General features: G+C 41.4%; 1 protein-coding gene and 1 long non-coding RNA gene across 2 annotated transcripts in view; one reads left to right on the top strand and one right to left on the bottom strand.

Annotated features, from left to right (window-relative positions):
- The window catches only part of LOC146274645 (uncharacterized), a 32,515-nt gene that overhangs the window by 4,696 nt on the left and 11,064 nt on the right, over positions 1 to 16,755 (top strand). The window contains exon 2 of the long non-coding RNA XR_014766246.1: positions 7,549 to 7,661. This is a non-coding gene — a long non-coding RNA (uncharacterized LOC146274645). The remainder of the gene's footprint in view (positions 1 to 7,548; positions 7,662 to 16,755) is intronic.
- LOC146274646 (myosin-7-like) lies at positions 1,615 to 12,716 on the bottom strand. Its single transcript, XM_084702499.1, has 38 exons — positions 12,445 to 12,716; positions 11,622 to 11,830; positions 11,379 to 11,522; positions 11,136 to 11,292; positions 11,027 to 11,054; positions 10,721 to 10,826; positions 10,519 to 10,611; positions 10,368 to 10,431; positions 10,122 to 10,220; positions 9,937 to 10,040; positions 9,708 to 9,846; positions 9,374 to 9,492; positions 9,057 to 9,206; positions 8,419 to 8,589; positions 7,994 to 8,306; positions 7,840 to 7,904; positions 7,498 to 7,703; positions 7,272 to 7,395; positions 7,049 to 7,185; positions 6,713 to 6,968; positions 6,380 to 6,622; positions 6,127 to 6,303; positions 5,876 to 6,021; positions 5,706 to 5,796; positions 5,228 to 5,617; positions 5,003 to 5,129; positions 4,731 to 4,849; positions 4,457 to 4,653; positions 4,161 to 4,344; positions 3,917 to 4,082; positions 3,704 to 3,828; positions 3,307 to 3,615; positions 2,969 to 3,172; positions 2,588 to 2,884; positions 2,348 to 2,452; positions 2,148 to 2,243; positions 1,931 to 2,065; positions 1,615 to 1,746 (listed from the first exon to the last, which is right to left on the bottom strand). The coding sequence occupies exons 2-38, from the start codon at positions 11,820 to 11,822 to the stop codon at positions 1,726 to 1,728; spliced, it is 5,808 nt and encodes a 1,935-aa protein (XP_084558625.1). The 5' UTR covers positions 11,823 to 11,830; positions 12,445 to 12,716; the 3' UTR covers positions 1,615 to 1,725.

The following is a 16,755-nucleotide window of genomic DNA, read 5'->3' as shown; positions in this document are numbered from 1 at the left end:
GGGTGGCAGCTGCCACCCCAATAAAAAATACTGCCACCCCAATCTTCACATGGAAAGATATTATTTGTACATTACAGAACATAAATAATATTAATGTTACTGTTTAATGTAAACTACAATGTTCTAGCCTAATCATTTACCATAGGGAGTACTGTACCCTCCTACTCTGGGTTTTGATTCGCCTCCAGGAGGCCACCCAACAACTTCCTTCTGCCACCCCATTGCCACCCCGAATGAAAATCTCTAGATCCGCCCCTGGAGGGACTTGAATTCAAACATTGAGGAAGAGGCACGGGAAAAGGTGGTTTCCAATGCAGGGTGGCCGATGAGGGATGCAATTAGCAAATTCACACCTTATAAGGTTATTCACAGGTATAATTATACACTAGTCAAACTTCATGAAATGGGATTAATGAATAACAATCTGTATTGGAAGTGTATGAACACCACAGGCTCCTCCCTTCATCTTGTGTGGGATTGCCCACTGGTCTTTCCTTTTTGGAAACAAATCATCAAAATGAGTTCTGAATAGTTAGCCACACCATTGCCAGAGTACTCCAAGCTTTGTCTACTTGGGGATAGGTCCCTTTTGCCACCAAAGATGTCTAAAGCGGAGTCCGCTCTGACACTAGCTGGGTTTATCACTGCAGTACGACTCATTCTTAGACACTGTAAAAGCCAGGTAAGACCTAGTTTGGCTGACTGGCTGAAGTTAATGACAGACAGTCTCTTTTGAAGATCTTATTGCTAGACTGAATGATGGTAGGGGTAAATTCTACCAAGTCTGGTCTAAATTCCTGCCTTTTATTCAATTTGAACTGACTAGTGACCCATAATTAATATTATCAGGCCTAATTCGATGTCTGTATAGTGTGTGTTTGGTGCTGTTACATGTTGCTAATTGTGGTGTATTCACAATGGAAAAACAATAAAAACTTTGATTATAAAAAAAGAGGAATGTCTCAATTTGCAGTCCTTATTAGTCAGTATAGTTTTTTGTTTTGCAACATACGTTTTTGAAAGGTCCCATGGCATGAAAATGTCACTTTGAGGTTATTTAACATTAATATGAGTTCCCCTAGCCTGCCATTGGTCTCCCAGTGTCTAGACATTTAGGGTTAGGGTTAATATAAAGTATAAACCAAGCCCTGGGTTTTTTTTCTCCACCTTTGAGAAAATGACAGCTCAAACGGTCCAATCTGGAACCTTTCCCTTTATGTCGTCATAAGGGGAAAGGTGGTACCTTCCCTTTCTCTACTTTGCCCGCCCAGAGAATTTGGCCCGCCAATGAGAAAATGAACTACAACCGTGCAAGCGTGATACTGTTTTTTCCTTTAGACATCATGGCTAGCATTTAAAGCTACAGAAATGGCACGTCCTAAGGAAAGCTCATTGTGGGACTGCTCGTAGTGGCTGTAATTCTGCACCAAGGCTGAATTTCGGGAAAGAGACTTCAGATACTGTATTAGCGGACCACTAAGGCCTATATAAAAGCATCCAAAAACAGCATGCCATGGGACTTTTAAGAGAATCCATGACATTCAGTGCATAGGTTGTAGATCTACTATATATCTGCAGAATACAAGTGTACAGGGAAAAGCAGCACATGAAGGAGAAGTTGCCATTGATACTCTTTATTCTGTACAGTTTTAGGTACATGAAGAACAAAGGGAAGGCTAAATTACTACAACAGTTTCAAGATGTAAAGACGTCCATCCGAGAGCTTCACTCTTCATCATGTCCTTTCTGATGGAGAAGATGTATGAGATTAAAACAATGTAAAATATTTGGTTAGTTAAAGTAAACAAAAACTGTATTTTATTCATTCATAGGGGTAATTGGAGAGTAACTGCCTAATATATTTATAAGGAAACTATAATAAAAGTGTAATTATATTTTAAGTAGCAATCAGTCCGAGAGAAAAACTTACCTTTGATCCTACATCACGACTCTTGCTTCTCATCTTGTTGACCTGGGACTCAGCAATGTCAGCCCTCTCCTCTGCTTCATCCAGCTCATGCTGAATTTTACGGAACTTGCCCAGATTAGAGTTGGACTGTTCCTCCTGAGAAAGACAATGAGAATCATTTTAGTCCCTCAAGCAAACTGAAAACAGAAAGGTTTCTGAGATCAATATTTCTACTCACAGCCTCCTCTGCAGTTCTCTTGAAGGACTTGACCTTCAGCTGCAGTTTGTCCACCAGGTCTTGCAGACGGCTCAAGTTCTTACGGTCCTCCTCAGTCTGGACCATGACGAAAGGGAAACAGAATCATGATCAATCTTGTTTTTCAATCTCTGCTCTGATGAAAGGACATTTTACAGATGACAGCAAGAACTACTATATACCTGGTAGGTGAGCTCCTTGATGCGTCTCTCATATTTGCGGACTCCTTTCACTGAATCACTGCTCTTCCTCTGCTCCAACTCCACCTCTGTCTCCAGCTCCCTCACCTGGAGGAAAAGGATACCAAGTTGTTGACAGCTGTGAACCTGTTTTCCCTCAGGATCACGTTTCATAATCTTAAATCCTTTGTTGGAAGGAGGGAATAAGGTACCATAAGGTACTAACCAGCCTCAGACACTCACCCTGGCCTCCAGCTTCTGGACCTGCTTCTTGCCACCCTTCATGGCGATTTGCTCAGCTTCATCCAGACGATGTTGAAGGTCCTTGATGGTCTGCTCCATGTTCTTCTTCATGCGCTCCAGGTGAGAACTGGTGTCCTGCTCCTTCTTCAGCTCCTCTGCCATCATGGCAGCATCAGTGATGGCCTTCTTGGCTTTCTCCTCAGCATTCCTGCACTCCTGCACAGCCTCCTCCACTTCATTCTGAAGCTGGGAAGTGTCGCCCTCTAGCTTCTTCTTCTGGTTCAGCAGGCTGGTGTTCTAGAAGAGAAAATGTGTTACGTTTTTTTTATTTGGAAATAATGCAATAATCTGTTTAACTGGTGTACTCCATCAACATGTTACCTGAGAGTGTAGCAGCTGAACCCTCTCACTGACATCCAGCAGTTCTTGCTCAGCCAGTTTGCGGCCTCTCTCAGTCTGCTCCACCATGGACCTCAGCTCGTCCAGTTCAGCCTGCAGCAGATTGTTACGTCTCTCCACAATGGCAATGTTCTCCTTCAGATCATCATTGCCACGAAGAGCATCATCCAGCTGCAGTTGGGAGTCCTGTCAAAAAGATATTGGTTGTTATCATTTAAACTTGTAATTGAACTGGTTCATTCTTGTTCTGGCTGTAGCCACTGTGTCAGTAAGCATTGTGGTGTTTAGAAAGACGGATATTTTAGGTCCAACATGTTTACCTTCATATGTGCATGGAGGCCCTTGAGTTGCTTCTGGGCCTCTGCTGCCTGCCTGTTGGCCTGGCTGAGCTGGATCTCCATCTCATTGAGGTCTCCCTCCATCTTCTTCTTCAGCCTGAGAGCCTCGTTCCTGCTGCGAGTCTCAGACTCCAGGGAACTTTGCAGAGTATCCACCACTCTCTGCTGGTTTCTCTTGGCCATTTCCATCTCCTCATCCTTCTCCACCAGTTTGCGCTCAATGTCAGCTTTGACCTGGTTGAACTCCAGCTGAGCTCTGAGAATCTTGCCTTCCTCGTGCTCCAGGGAGCCCTGTATCAAAACCCATTGATTTTTAATATGTATACTGTTGATGCACTATGTTTTCCTAAATGCCATTGCAGTTGAATAATAGTCTCACCTCAGCTTCCTCCAGAGCAGTCTGGATCTCAGCCTTCTCCTGCTCCAGCTGTTTACGAATCTTCTCCAACTCATGGACAGTCTTTCCACCCTCACCAAGTTGCTCAGTCAGGTCAGAAATTTCCTCTGTTGACAGGAACCCATTCAGTTTATGACAATATCCACTGTTGATTAACAATGTATAGACTTATGCCAAGTTTGTTCATATTCAGACCTTGGAGGTTCTTGTTCTCCCTCTTCATGGTCTCCAGATGATCCAGAGACTCTTCATAGGAGTTCTTCAGTTTGAAGAGCTCAGTGCTGAGGGATCTGGCCTCCTTCTGGGCGCTTTCCAGCTCAGTCTGGGACTCCTCATACTTCTGCTTCCACTCTGCCAGGACCTGGAGGTGACACAAGCAGCATTAACGAATGGTGCTCTGTATTTCTACCCAGATTCTCTTGAAGATCGGTCACTGTACCTTGTCAAAGTTTCTTTGCTTCTTGTCCAGAACAGCAGCAGCAGCATTGGATCTCTCCACATCCACCATGAGATCTTCAATCTCATTCTGGAGTCTGTGTTTAGTCTTATCCAGGGAGGAACATTTAGCATTGACAGCTTCCACAGCCTCTTCTGCATCTTGCAGACGCTGAGCCAGCTTCTTCCTGTTTGACAGAAAATAAACTTTGTATAATCCAAGCACAATCATCATGACTGTATTGTGGTACATTGTCCTTTCTGAAGTAAAGCACTGTTTGGTTGTGAAGATTTCCTTACTTGGCTTCTTCCAGCTCCTCGGTCTTCTGGATGGCATCAGTTTCATACTTGGTTCTCCACTGAGCCACCTCAGAGTTAGCCTTGGACATGCCGCGCTGCAGCTCAGCCTTGGCCTCCTGCTCCTCCTCATACTGCTCCCTCAGCAGCTCTGAGTCATGGCGAGCAGACTGCACTGCATGGGCTAGAGCATTCTTTGCCTGGAAAAAGGTAGACATAATATTGATGCTGGACCATGATTATTTCTGCATGATGATAATGCAGTTACTGTCCATACCTTGATTTCCTCCTCCAGTTGTCTTTTGAGATCCTCAATCTGCTGAACATTAGACTGTTTTCCTCTGGTAAGTTGGGAAACCAGGGAGTCCTTCTCCTCCAGTTGCCTGGCAAGTTCACCTGTTAAAACAAAAGATTGGCCTATATTTCAACATTCTGCGTTGCCTGCTTTTGCACAAGACCTTTAAGATTTAAAATGTTTTATCTTCTGAAAGAAAGGTAAGTAGCCATGGGATTTCCAGTGAGTTTTATTCTATTTGAGAGATTTCTTACCATTTTCAGTTTGAAGCTTTGCTTTCTGCATGGTGAAATCATTGATGGATCGCTGTCCCTCCTCAGATTTAGTCCTGTATTCAGTCATCTGGTCTTCAAGGGTTCTGCACATTTTTTCCAAGTTTGTCTATTTAAAGAGGTATTTAATTGGCCATCAGTATATGCAGTAGGCTACTTACATACACCTGTTACTAATTCCTAACTTCTCATATTAGGACCACTCACTTTGGACTTGACGATCTGCTCCATGTTGGAGACCACATCGTCCAGCTCCAGCCTGAGCTCACTCTTCTCCTTCTCCAGCTTCTGCTTCACTCTCTGAAGGTTGTCAATCTGCTCCCCCAGGTCGGCCACACTGTCTGCATTCTTCTTCCTCAGAGTGGCAGCTGTAGCCTCATGCTGCAGAGTAGCCTCTTCAAGGTCTCTGCGCACCTTCTGGAACTCTGCCTCCCTCTTCTTGTTCATCTCAATCTGGGCAGCAGTGGCTCCACCAGCCTCCTCCAGCCTCTCACTGATCTCCTCCAACTCTCGGGCCAAGTCTGCCCTCTGCTTCTCAACCTTGGCACGGGCAGCTCTCTCAGCCTCCAGCTCTTCCTCAAGCTCCTCAATACGGGCCTACAATGTTAGGATTTCTGATGAGATCAGAGTTCAAACAGCTGGTATCCTACAAGGCAGCTTTAACCATACAGTGCTATTGACTAACCTGCAGCTCCTTCAGTTTCTTCTGAAGCTGGGCACCCATGGCCTGCTCATCCTCAATCTTGCTGCTGAGTTGACTTATCTCAAAGTCTTTCCTGTGGAAATTATACACATTATAACCCTTTCTCTAAAAGTAAGCATTGTCGTGATACAGTCCTTTGGGTTATAACTCACTTCTTCAGTTTCTCCTCCATCTGCTGTTTGTCGTTCTCCAGGTCCATTAGGCTCTCCTGGGTCAACTTCAGGTCTCCCTCCAGCTTCCTCTTGGCTCGCTCAAGGTCCATTCTTACCTTCTTCTCTTGCTCAAGAGAACCTTCAAGCTGGTTGATCATACAAGTGGAATATCATGACTTAAATCAAACACCTTTGTTCTACTTATAACTTGAAGTAACACTTGATGACTTGATACTCAGTTTGATACTCACATCATCAACCTGCTGTTCCAGCTTGGTTTTGGCCTTGGTCAGAGTGTTGACTTTGTCCTCCTCACTCTGAAGGTCGTCCAGTGTCTGCTGGTGAGCCTCCTGGAGAGCTTTCTTCTCCTTGGTCAGCTTGGCGATGATTTCATCCAGAGCTGCCATCTCCTCAGTCAGGTTTTTAACCTGAAGTCATAGAGTGAAGGAATATTTAGTTCTCACTTTTACTTTGAACTCATTATCAAGTCATGTTGGTTTTTACCTTGTTCTCCGTGGCATGCTTCTCCTTCTCCACTTTGGCCAGAGTGAGTTCCAGATCATCAATGTCTTTCTTGAGTTCTGAACACTCGTCCTCCAGCTTCCTCTTCTTAGCAGTAAGCTCTGCATTCATCTCCTCCTCATCCTCCAGTCTTTCAGTCAGCTCCTTAGATTTGGCCTCAAGCTGTATCTTGCTCTTGATCAATCCCTCACACCTCTCCTCAGCATCTCCCAGACTGTCTTGTTCCTTTGAGGGGACCGAAGAATTACAACTGTGACAAATGTGATTTATGTTAGTACCATATTATACTGTTCGGTTGTTGTAGCTGTCACTCACAGTTTGGACTTGGAGGTGGAGGTCATTCTTCTCTTGGAGAAGGGAGACCATTTTCTCTTCCAGCTCCTTCCTACGGGCTTCAGATTTAGCATAAGCTTCTTTAAGCTTCAGGAATTCTTCCTTCATGTTGGCCATCTCTTTCTCAGTCTCAGCTGAGACAAGCAGAGGCTTGATCTTGAAGAACATCTTCATCCAGGGCCAATTCTTGACCCCCATGAAGGCCCGGATGTTCCACTGGATCACAAGCAGGGCATCCCTGATCCCAAACAGAATGATCTTTTAGCTTAATTTCACTCACCTCAAACACATTTGTGCAGTAACTATAGAGAACACTACCTGCGCTCTACAATTTTCTGATACTCATTTCTGGCAATTACACCACGTGCTCTGGACTGGAGCCCTGTGATGATGAGAGAGAGACGGTCGTCTCTCATCTCCTCTAGAACACCCAGCAGACCAGCCTTGAAGAACACCTGATAAAGATACTCAAATTATACGTTTTCATGCTGCTCATTGAAACAGGGCTTTTATGCCAGCCTCTCATTTTCAGTATATTTACCTTGGTGTGTCCTAATCTATACTCCTCATGGTCAATGTCCAGACTACCCAGCAGTTTTTCTGCTGCCTTCTTGTTGTCCATAAATGCTCCCTCAGGGATAACATTTGGGTTCAGGATGCGGTATCTGAATTTAATTATAAAAGTATACAAATATGATCAAATACAATGATCAAATACAATGATCAAATATGATACTCATAATAAAGTTATTAAATATTTTTTCCACCTTTGTTTGAAGTCACCATACTGAATCCTGTTGGGGAATCCCTTCCTGCAGATTCTGATGCCTTCCAGCACACCGTTACAGCGCAGCTGGTGCATGACCAGAGGGTTCTCCATGGCCCCAGGAGTCTTGGTCTCATTGGGGATGAGGCAACGCACAAAGTGGGGGTGAGTAGACCTCAAGTTGGTCATGAGTTTGTTCAGGTTCTCCTGTGAATAGAAACATTTTGAACAATCGTGCTATTAGTGTTTTTTGTATTAGATCACTTGAATTCAAGTGTTCTAATCTATAGTTTTAATACAATTTCATCACTCTAACATCTTGAACATCTGCGCACAAACTCACCCTGTGCAAAGCAGACACTGTCTGGAAAGAGGAGCCTTTCTTCTTCTTTCCTCCTCCAGCATCAGCTGTCATGAATTAGAAGATCAAATATAGTTTTATTTTCTTAATAGTTCTCTAAAGATACAAGATGAGATATTGTTCTTTTTATACTTACCAGCAGCGTCAGCACCAGCATAGCCAGCAAAAATCACAGCCAACATCTTAAGGCTTGATTTCTGGAAGAGTCCGACCACAGTCTCATTCAGAGGGTCCTTGTTCTTCACCAGCCAGTTACCAATGTTGTAGTCAACTGTGCCTGCATAGTGAACCAGGGAGAAATGGGCCTCTGGTCGACCTTTTACTATCCTGGGCTTCTGGAAGTTGGGGTTTTTGCCCAGGTGGTTGTCATACAGCTTGGCTTTGAATGTAGCATCACTGGCTTTGGGGAACATGCACTCCTCTTCAAGGATGGACATGATACCCATGGGCTGGTTGGCGGGACAAAAGACAAAATGCAACCCTGTCAGCTCTTTTTATCCAAAAGTGGTTTAGATAAGCATCTCTTATACATAATAGAACTTGATTAAACTTGATACTAACCTTCTCAATAAGCTCAATACAAGCTGCCAAGTCCATGCCAAAGTCAATGAACACCCAAACAATTCCTTCTTTCTTGTACTCTTCTTGCTCCAGCACAAACATGTGGTGGTTGAAGAACTGCTGCAGCTTCTCATTAGTGAAGTTAATGCACAGCTGTTCAAAGGTGTTGAACTGGAAAAGAAGTAAATTGAATATTATTCTACCATACAATGGTTCAAATACCACCCCTAAAATATATATATATATATATATATATATATATAAATATATATAAAATGCTTTTGGGGGCTTCCTCAAACGCTCCATTTGATACATAAAACACAACCCATTATCATTATTTCTACAAAATCTCACCCTGTAAATTGTCAGAGTACCTCAAAAAGTTACTTTTGGCAAATATTTGGTTGCGTGAGGTTCAGGACTGATGAATTTAGCCCTGCATGAGTATAAAGCAACAGGGTGTAGTTATCTAAGAAATATCTTTTTTGCGCCCCTGTGGCTCAGGTTTTGATTTTGGCCTGGGCAGTTTCCCTTTTTTCCCCTCTGCTTTCCTGTCTCCCTCTAGCTGTCTCTATAAATAAAAAGGCAACCAAAATTATTTCGTTATATTCCACAGTTCTAAAACAAAAATGACTCACATCAAAGATCTCAAAGCCTGCAATGTCCAGCACACCAATGTAATGCTGGCGAGCGTTCTTGGTGTCCAGGGATTGGTTGATTCTAATCACCATCCACAGGAACATCTTTTCATACACTGACTTGGACAGTGCACCAATGGAGTAGTACACCTGCAGACAGAGACCATATCAAATTGTGTATTGTAACAGTAATATAACTATTTAAAAAAATCCCTTATAAATAATCTGTTTAGAAACTCCAAATTGAATCAGTAAGCAGACTATGTGAGTTTAATGAAGCTCATACAGATGTAAACAATAGGATATTTGAATCTCACCTGCTGGACACTTTGACCCTTGGTGACCCACTCGTTTCCTACTTTGACCCTTGGGTGGCAGAGACCCTTGATAAGGTCAGCAGAGTTCAAGGCCATCAGGTATGCGACTTTGTCGGTATCTGAAAATGCAGAGGCAGAGTGAAACAGGTTGAAGCTGATTGAATAAAGTTATGTGTTGACTCAAAGATAGGAGTTTGTAGATTAGGGATTTGTTTTGTTAAACCCAACAAAATGGTGCCCATTTCCCATTTGAGCACAGAGAAAGATTTCACTGTGCTTCAAGACCTTTCCAAACACAAAGGGAACACATGACATTTTGATCATAAAGAGTTACCCTCAGTGCCATCTGGCTCTGCCTGCTCCTCCCTCTGCTTGTTCTTGAACTTCATGTTGCCCATGTGCATGATGGCACCAGTCATCTTGTAAATGCCGTTCTTCTCCTCTTGGGTGAACCCCAGCACATCAAAAGCTTCCTATTATAAAGTTGAACATTTTAATCTTTGTAAAATGTTTACATATAGTAGTACAGCAAGAGTTGTTTGATATAGATATACTTCACTTACATCAGTAGCCACCAGCTCATCAGAATCAACAATGGATGTTACAGTAATCTCTCCTTGGGAGATGAAGGCGTAATCATAGGGGTTGCTGGTGATGAGCAGCATCTCTGTAAATACAATTATAGCGCTATTTTGATGGTCAATCTGTGTTAGACCGAATTGTAATGAATCATTTCTTGAATACTGACCCAGCAGTTCAGGCTTCTGTTGAGACAAGATCTGGTAGAAGATGTGGTAGTCTCTCTCAGCCTTGAGCTGGAAAGTGACACGTGACTTCTCCAGGAGATCTGTCAAGAAGAGAAAAAACATGTGAATTTACTTGGATCAAACAGGATTCATGAGCAGGAAGTCAAAGGTATTGATGGTTTCATCAGACTAGTTGTATCATATTGAATACTGTATTATTTTGGAGACATTAGTGGTAAACTACTCACAAGTTTCAATGTCTGCGGATGAAAGCTTCCCACTCACTCCAAAATGAATTCTGATGAATTTTCCCTGTAAGTGAAGAAATTGTACACTCACTGTCAACTGGGTGAAACAATCATGTTGAATATTATGCATGTTAGACTGAAGAAATCTTACAAATCTGGAAGAGTTGTCATTTCTGATGGTCTTGGCATTACCAAAAGCCTCCAGGGCAGGGTTACACTGGATGATTTGATCCTCCAGGCTACCCTAGAATCCAACAACCCAACATTGATTAAAATGTTTAAAACCTATAGGTCATTATACAGTATAGTTCAGTACTAAGAAATAAGACCACTTTAACATCAAATAGGCCTACCTTTTTCTCCTGTGCGGCATCTTTCTTTCCACCAACAGCTGCAATGCTGGCCAAGTACTGGATGACTCTCTTGGTGTTCACAGTCTTTCCTGCACCAGATTCTCCACTGGAGATGAAAATGTAAAATGTTTGACATTGTGTTCGGTCAGTGATAATATGCAGCAATCTAAAATATGTCATTGCATATTCAAGCCAATGCTTGAAGGTTAAATGTGTTGTACTAGTGCATGGATTTAGGAACTCCCATCTGTGAACCTAAGTAAATGAAATGTCTGAAAAGTCCAGATAAATATTTAATGTACTTACGTGATCAGTACAGATTGATTTTCCCTGTCTGTTAAAAGGAAAGAAATCCACATTCATTTCGCTTCAAATTGTGAAAAGTCACATTTGAAAAAAGCTAGTTGGGTTTTACCTGACAGCATGTACTGGTAGGCATTGTCAGAGATGGAGAAGATGTGAGGAGGAGCTTCACTCCTCTTCTTGCCTCTGTAAGCATTGACAACTGACTGATCGTACACTGGCAGCCACTTGTAGGGGTTGACAGTCACACAGAACAGTCCTGAGTAGGTCTGTGGGGGAGGAGAGTATTTTTACTTCTTTAATGATCGTATTCTACTCAGTAGGAACCTATTTGTACATTGTGGTTGTTACTCACATAGATCATCCAGGCTGCATAACGCTCTTTGAGGTTAAACAGCACAGCAGGCTCGTGCAGGAAAGTGAACATCGCCATGTCCTCAATTTTATCAAACTTTGGCGGGTTCTGGGGATGGACGTCATCCTCCTTATGAGTTGTTGTCTGGAAAAAGTCAATGAGTTATTTTTAGGTAAATATATTTTGTAAAAGGTCAGAGGTATTGATTTATACTATCTGTTAAATATTTCAACCCATATTTACCTTTCCATACTCAGTTTCAACAGTGACTTTGTCCCCATCTCTACTGCTTATTAGTGCCTTGACGTACTCAACCTCTGGGTCAGGCACAAAGCAGTTCTTCTTCATGTCAAAATAACGAGTCTGGGCCTCCAGACGTTCCTTGTCTGACTTCCTCAGAAAAGGTGCTGCTGCCCCAAACTCTGCCATCAAGGCGTCCCCCATCCTGAGATCTGTGGCATGAGAAAGTAATACAATCTATTTTTTAAACTGTTTCAATCGTCCTACAAAAGGTTACAGAATGATATTGGCAATTATTTCACAGTAAAGGAAATTAATAGCCTGGCATTGCCAGATTGATGTGATTCCCAAGTTAGGAAATTCAGGCTACGGTAAAGACTGTAAAAATTGCAAGTCTTGCAGAAGTCTGCATTAGACTCTAAGCTGCCAATTTATGTTTATTTTGAAGAACCAAAATCAATTTTAACTTTGAACTTTGTGGCATTTAGCTTTTATGATACAATTTTATATAAAAACAAAAGTGACACATTCTTTCTCAGCCAATTATCAACACAGTACATTGTTCAGACCGCACTTCATAGTAAAATGCTGCAGGTGTCTTGTTTGTGTTGTATCAGTTTTAGAAATGTACAGCACTTTTTACAAGTGGCGTCTTTGAATTTTCATTTGTATTTTCAACCATTTAAACATTTATTATGTTGGCCAATTCATACCATCAAATGAACCTGTTATAATAAATGATACATTCCAGCTCTAAATCATTGTCTTGCGTCCAGACTGTATCTAAACACGTTGTATTTATAACTTTCATGGAAGCTGTTCCTACCTGATGTTGGTTACTTTGAGAGAATCTCCTGAAAGTGAAATAGATCTGTAGAACAATCAAACTATTGATGAGCTCATAGTTTGCAGAAATAAACCCTCTTTTATTCAGTCAAAGGCAAACGTTGGTATGTTCTCTGCTCTGTCTTCCTCAGGTTGCCTAGTGTCCTTCTTCTCTCTAACCCTCTGTGTCTGTTTATAAAGGGTACTGATCCGCCCTACATGGACAGGAATCAAGGGCAAGATTAAATGTTTTGAATGTTTTTTCATTTGGGGTAGAGGTGTGCTCCCATAGACCTATGAGGCTCATTGTTCCAAGAGGCTGTCAGGGGTGCTAGGGGAGGGGTGACCTGAGGGCTATGGGAGCATCATCCTTTGCAGTAACTCCTAATAGAGAGTTTGACATCATAAGGCAGCTTCATGGTGATAATGCCAACATGTTTCATGCCAAAGAGCCTGTTGCTTCTAATCTTTGCTTTATAGTTTTGTTTTGCAGTTACTGCACAATTGCTGTGCTTTACTCTGCACATTGAGATGAATAACTGTAGCTGTCCTTCTTCAATAAAGCCAAGGTCGGCCAACTCAATATCCTTCCATTGCCTTACTCCATTCGGTTAACCTGGCATCATTTCCTTTGCTTTATCCTTGAGGACAAATATAACATGTACAGTTGTTATATGATTCCTTCTCTTGTCCATAGGTCATCAGCAGCTGCCATAACTAATTCATCAGAAGAGAGAACGTCTCACGGCACATTAAGAAATATCTTTTTGCTGCACATGTCAACCCACTCAAGTAACCTGTGATACTAATGATTATTGGATCCATGGTAAATACAGAAATCAACAAGGTCTTATTTTTGCTGGTGTTAAGATCAAAATAACTGACTAAATGATCAATTACTTAATAATATGTTTGAGTAGAATATTTGCAGGAGAAAGTGTTACCTCTGCCAAGACCTTTGCATGACAAACATAAGCCTTCTTAAGTCTCATAAATCTACACCTCAGGCTTCACCTCTGACTGTGAGGCTCCGTAATTAGCCTCCTGAACTGAATGCTAGCCTCTCTGTTGAGGGGATCATTCTCAGCTGTCTGGTACTTTTAATGCCAGTGAGAATGGAAGTACAGTCATGAATGGATGGACAATACTTGAACATACAGCTCTGGAAAAGCTCCTTCTCTTAGCGGTCTCTCAATGTTTTCCAGAACTGTATCTACTGACCTGAACCCACCCAACCAGCATAATGAACACATATCCTACACAATGCAAAGGAGTGAAACATTTACAAAAATACTGACTTGTAATCATTAAGGTTTTTGAATGTGTTTCAATAAATGTAAAACATTGCAGATTGGCTTGCTGGATGTTTCCACTGTTAAGCCTACCAATAATAAACAAATAAAACTATTTTCAATAAATACAGTATATTGAGACAATATGAACAGTCAAGTGACTGCTTTGTATATCAGTGATGTACTAGAATAGAAATGATGATGTACCCTTTTCACACCTTTTACATTGCTCACATGACTCAGCAGTAGGAATCTTAGAGGGTTATCTTTACACTCAAGGACAAACAGAATATGTGCTGCTGACGTGTCACATGGTGACTTACCAGGCCATCTGTGGGCTCAGAACCTTTCTTCTGGTGCAGTTAAGGACAAGTGCATGTGTTTTGATGGCGCAATTTGAGGTTACATTTACATTACATTTAGTCATTTAGCAGATGCTCTTATCCAGGGTGACTTACAGTAAGTACAGGGACATTCTCCCTGAAGCAAGTAGGGTGAAATGACTTGCCCTAATTTTAACCTTAATCTGAGACATTAATAATACTCTTGCATGGATAGATGAATTAATCAATTGTGCTGTCTACTAGTTAGCTGGGCCAGACAGAACAACAGAACAGCTGTGCCTATCCAGACACATTTTAATTAATATAAAAAATCTCAATTTTTTTAAGTTTTTACATTTATCGATACCTGTGCAGTGCCCATGATACCTGTGCCCGTGATGCAGCAAATAACAATTGTTTAAAAAAAAGTTGCAAAAGGTTGAAAAAAAAGTTAAAAAAACAAAAACAAATGTTAAACAAAAGTTTAGAAAAGTTTAAAAGTACTTTCAAACGTTTTTGTGTCGTGTTGTGTGTGGAAAGAAAGTTTTGGTAGTTCTTTTTCGAAAGGAATGATTTCTTTTTTTAAAAGTACGTTATGGATGAGACAGAGTTAGTGATGTCGACCTGACTGAGAGTAGAGACATTCCTGATCACCCATGGCCATAATGAGGGAGATGTTTGATATTGTTGGTGTCAGAAGGATTCCTGGCGAATGTGCATGTCTATCGTGTATTTTTGTATTAATGTATTAATATGAGTTCATATGAATATAGTCTGAGGTCCAATTACCTGCGTTAATGATATGAAGTCCAACAGCTGGTAGTAATGGCAACTTTTTACTTCAGTATATGTCAGGTCCCACACTTCTTTACTTTACCTTGAGTGGAAAAGTGTAGTCAGCACTTCAACTTTTGCCCGTCTTTTTAAACATGAGTATCTGTACTTCTACTTAAGTGAAGGATGTGTGTACTTTTGCAATCTCTGTTGTTTTGCTGTTAGTTAGCTAGCCAGCATTTCATCTATAAAGAAACAGTTTTAAACTATTGTGCCAGCGTTCTACTGTACAAATGGATAAAGTTGGAGTTGATTGTGCACCTCCTCCCTTCAAATACTGTTGTGATCAGCTGTATTGACAACTGATTCAGACGGCATATTGGTGGAAAAGGGGCAAATTCAGTTTTCTTTTTAGGCCTATTTTTTTTTGCAAAGGTGAACAGCTCATCCATTGCCATTTTTGTGATAATGATTCCCATGTACTTTTGAAGGATGGGAGGGCTGCTCTCATCTGCAGTGGGTTTAATCACTAATTGTTGTGTTGTTGTACATACCTTCCCAAACTCAGTTTCAACAGTGACTTTGTTCCCATCTCTACTGCTTATTAGTGCCTTGACGTACTCAACCTCTGGGTCAGGCACAAAGCAGTTCTTCTTCATGTCAAAAGGACGAGTCTGGGCCTCCAGACGTTCCTTGTCTGACTTCTTCAGAAAAGGAGCTGCTGTCCCAAACTCTGCCATTAAGGCGTCCCCCATCCTGAAATCTGCATCTTGATCAAAGTGAGAAAGAAATAAAACAGTCATGTTTCATAAAGCATTGTAATGGTCAACAAATGCTCTGAAATGTTTTTTAATAACAGTGGCTCAGCACTCCGCCGAATTAGCCTTTTTAATTGATTTTGACCATTGTAACTCAGAATGAAATATGTAAAGAACAATTAAACTACTTACCAGTTCACTGTTTTGAGATTTATTCATATCCCCTGATATATCTGTCAGACAATTATGTGTTTCTATGACAGGTTTCTTTGCCCTGTCTCTTATGTTCTTAGCAGGTTATCGAGTGTCTTTCTCCTCTCCAGCACTGAAGCCTGTTTATAAAGGGAGAGGTGTGCTGCCAGACCTATGAGGATCTTTGTTCTGGGAGGCTGTCAGGGGGCTAGGGGGAGGAGAGACCTGGCTGCTGTCAGGGGGAGGAGAGACCTGGCTGCCTCGGGGAAAAGTAGTTTTGCTTTAACTCTTAAGTTGACATCATGCGGCTGCTTTACCGTGTGAAGTCTTAACAATTAGTCTTAATATTATGTTTTCACTATTGTTTGTGTACAAAGTAGTTCTAGTGATTTCTCTGACTCACTAGTGATGACTAAATTTAGAGGTACAGTATCAACCAATTTTGCACATAATTTTTGAAACATTTTCTCTGAGAATCTTTCCTTCCTCGTGCTCCAGGAATCCATTGATTTTTAATATACTGTTTCAACAATTTTCTTACCTCGAGACGAATTGATGCTTGATGTTAACTTTTGTTTGAATATTTTTGCATATTTTCATTTTATGAAGGGAGTGTCTATTATCATGCTTGACGTGGCTTAGTTTTCTTTACTTTATCACTGATAAATTTATGAAAGGCCAGTCTTCACCCTCTGATTTTCTAACAGATTAGTTGTGACAACTGTTGCTTGTTTACAAAGGTCTCACTGCTCATGAAGAAATTATTTTTTGCTCCACATGGACAAACACATGTCAACCCTCTCAAGTAACCTGTGGGCAGAGATGGCAAAAGTACACATCCTTCACTTAAGCAGAAGTACACATCCTTCACTTAAGCAGAAGTACACATCCTTCACTGAAGCAGAAGTACAGATACTCTAGACTGGTAAAAGTTGAAGTGCTGACTAATCTTTTTCACTCAAGTTAAAGTAAA

Source organism: Hypomesus nipponensis, chromosome 8, assembly GCF_054491055.1.
Source record: "Hypomesus nipponensis isolate SF chromosome 8, ASM5449105v1, whole genome shotgun sequence".
Lineage (NCBI taxonomy): Eukaryota > Metazoa > Chordata > Actinopteri > Osmeriformes > Osmeridae > Hypomesus > Hypomesus nipponensis.
Note: the sequence above shows the minus strand (reverse complement) of the source record. Positions and strands in the feature narration are given on the sequence as shown.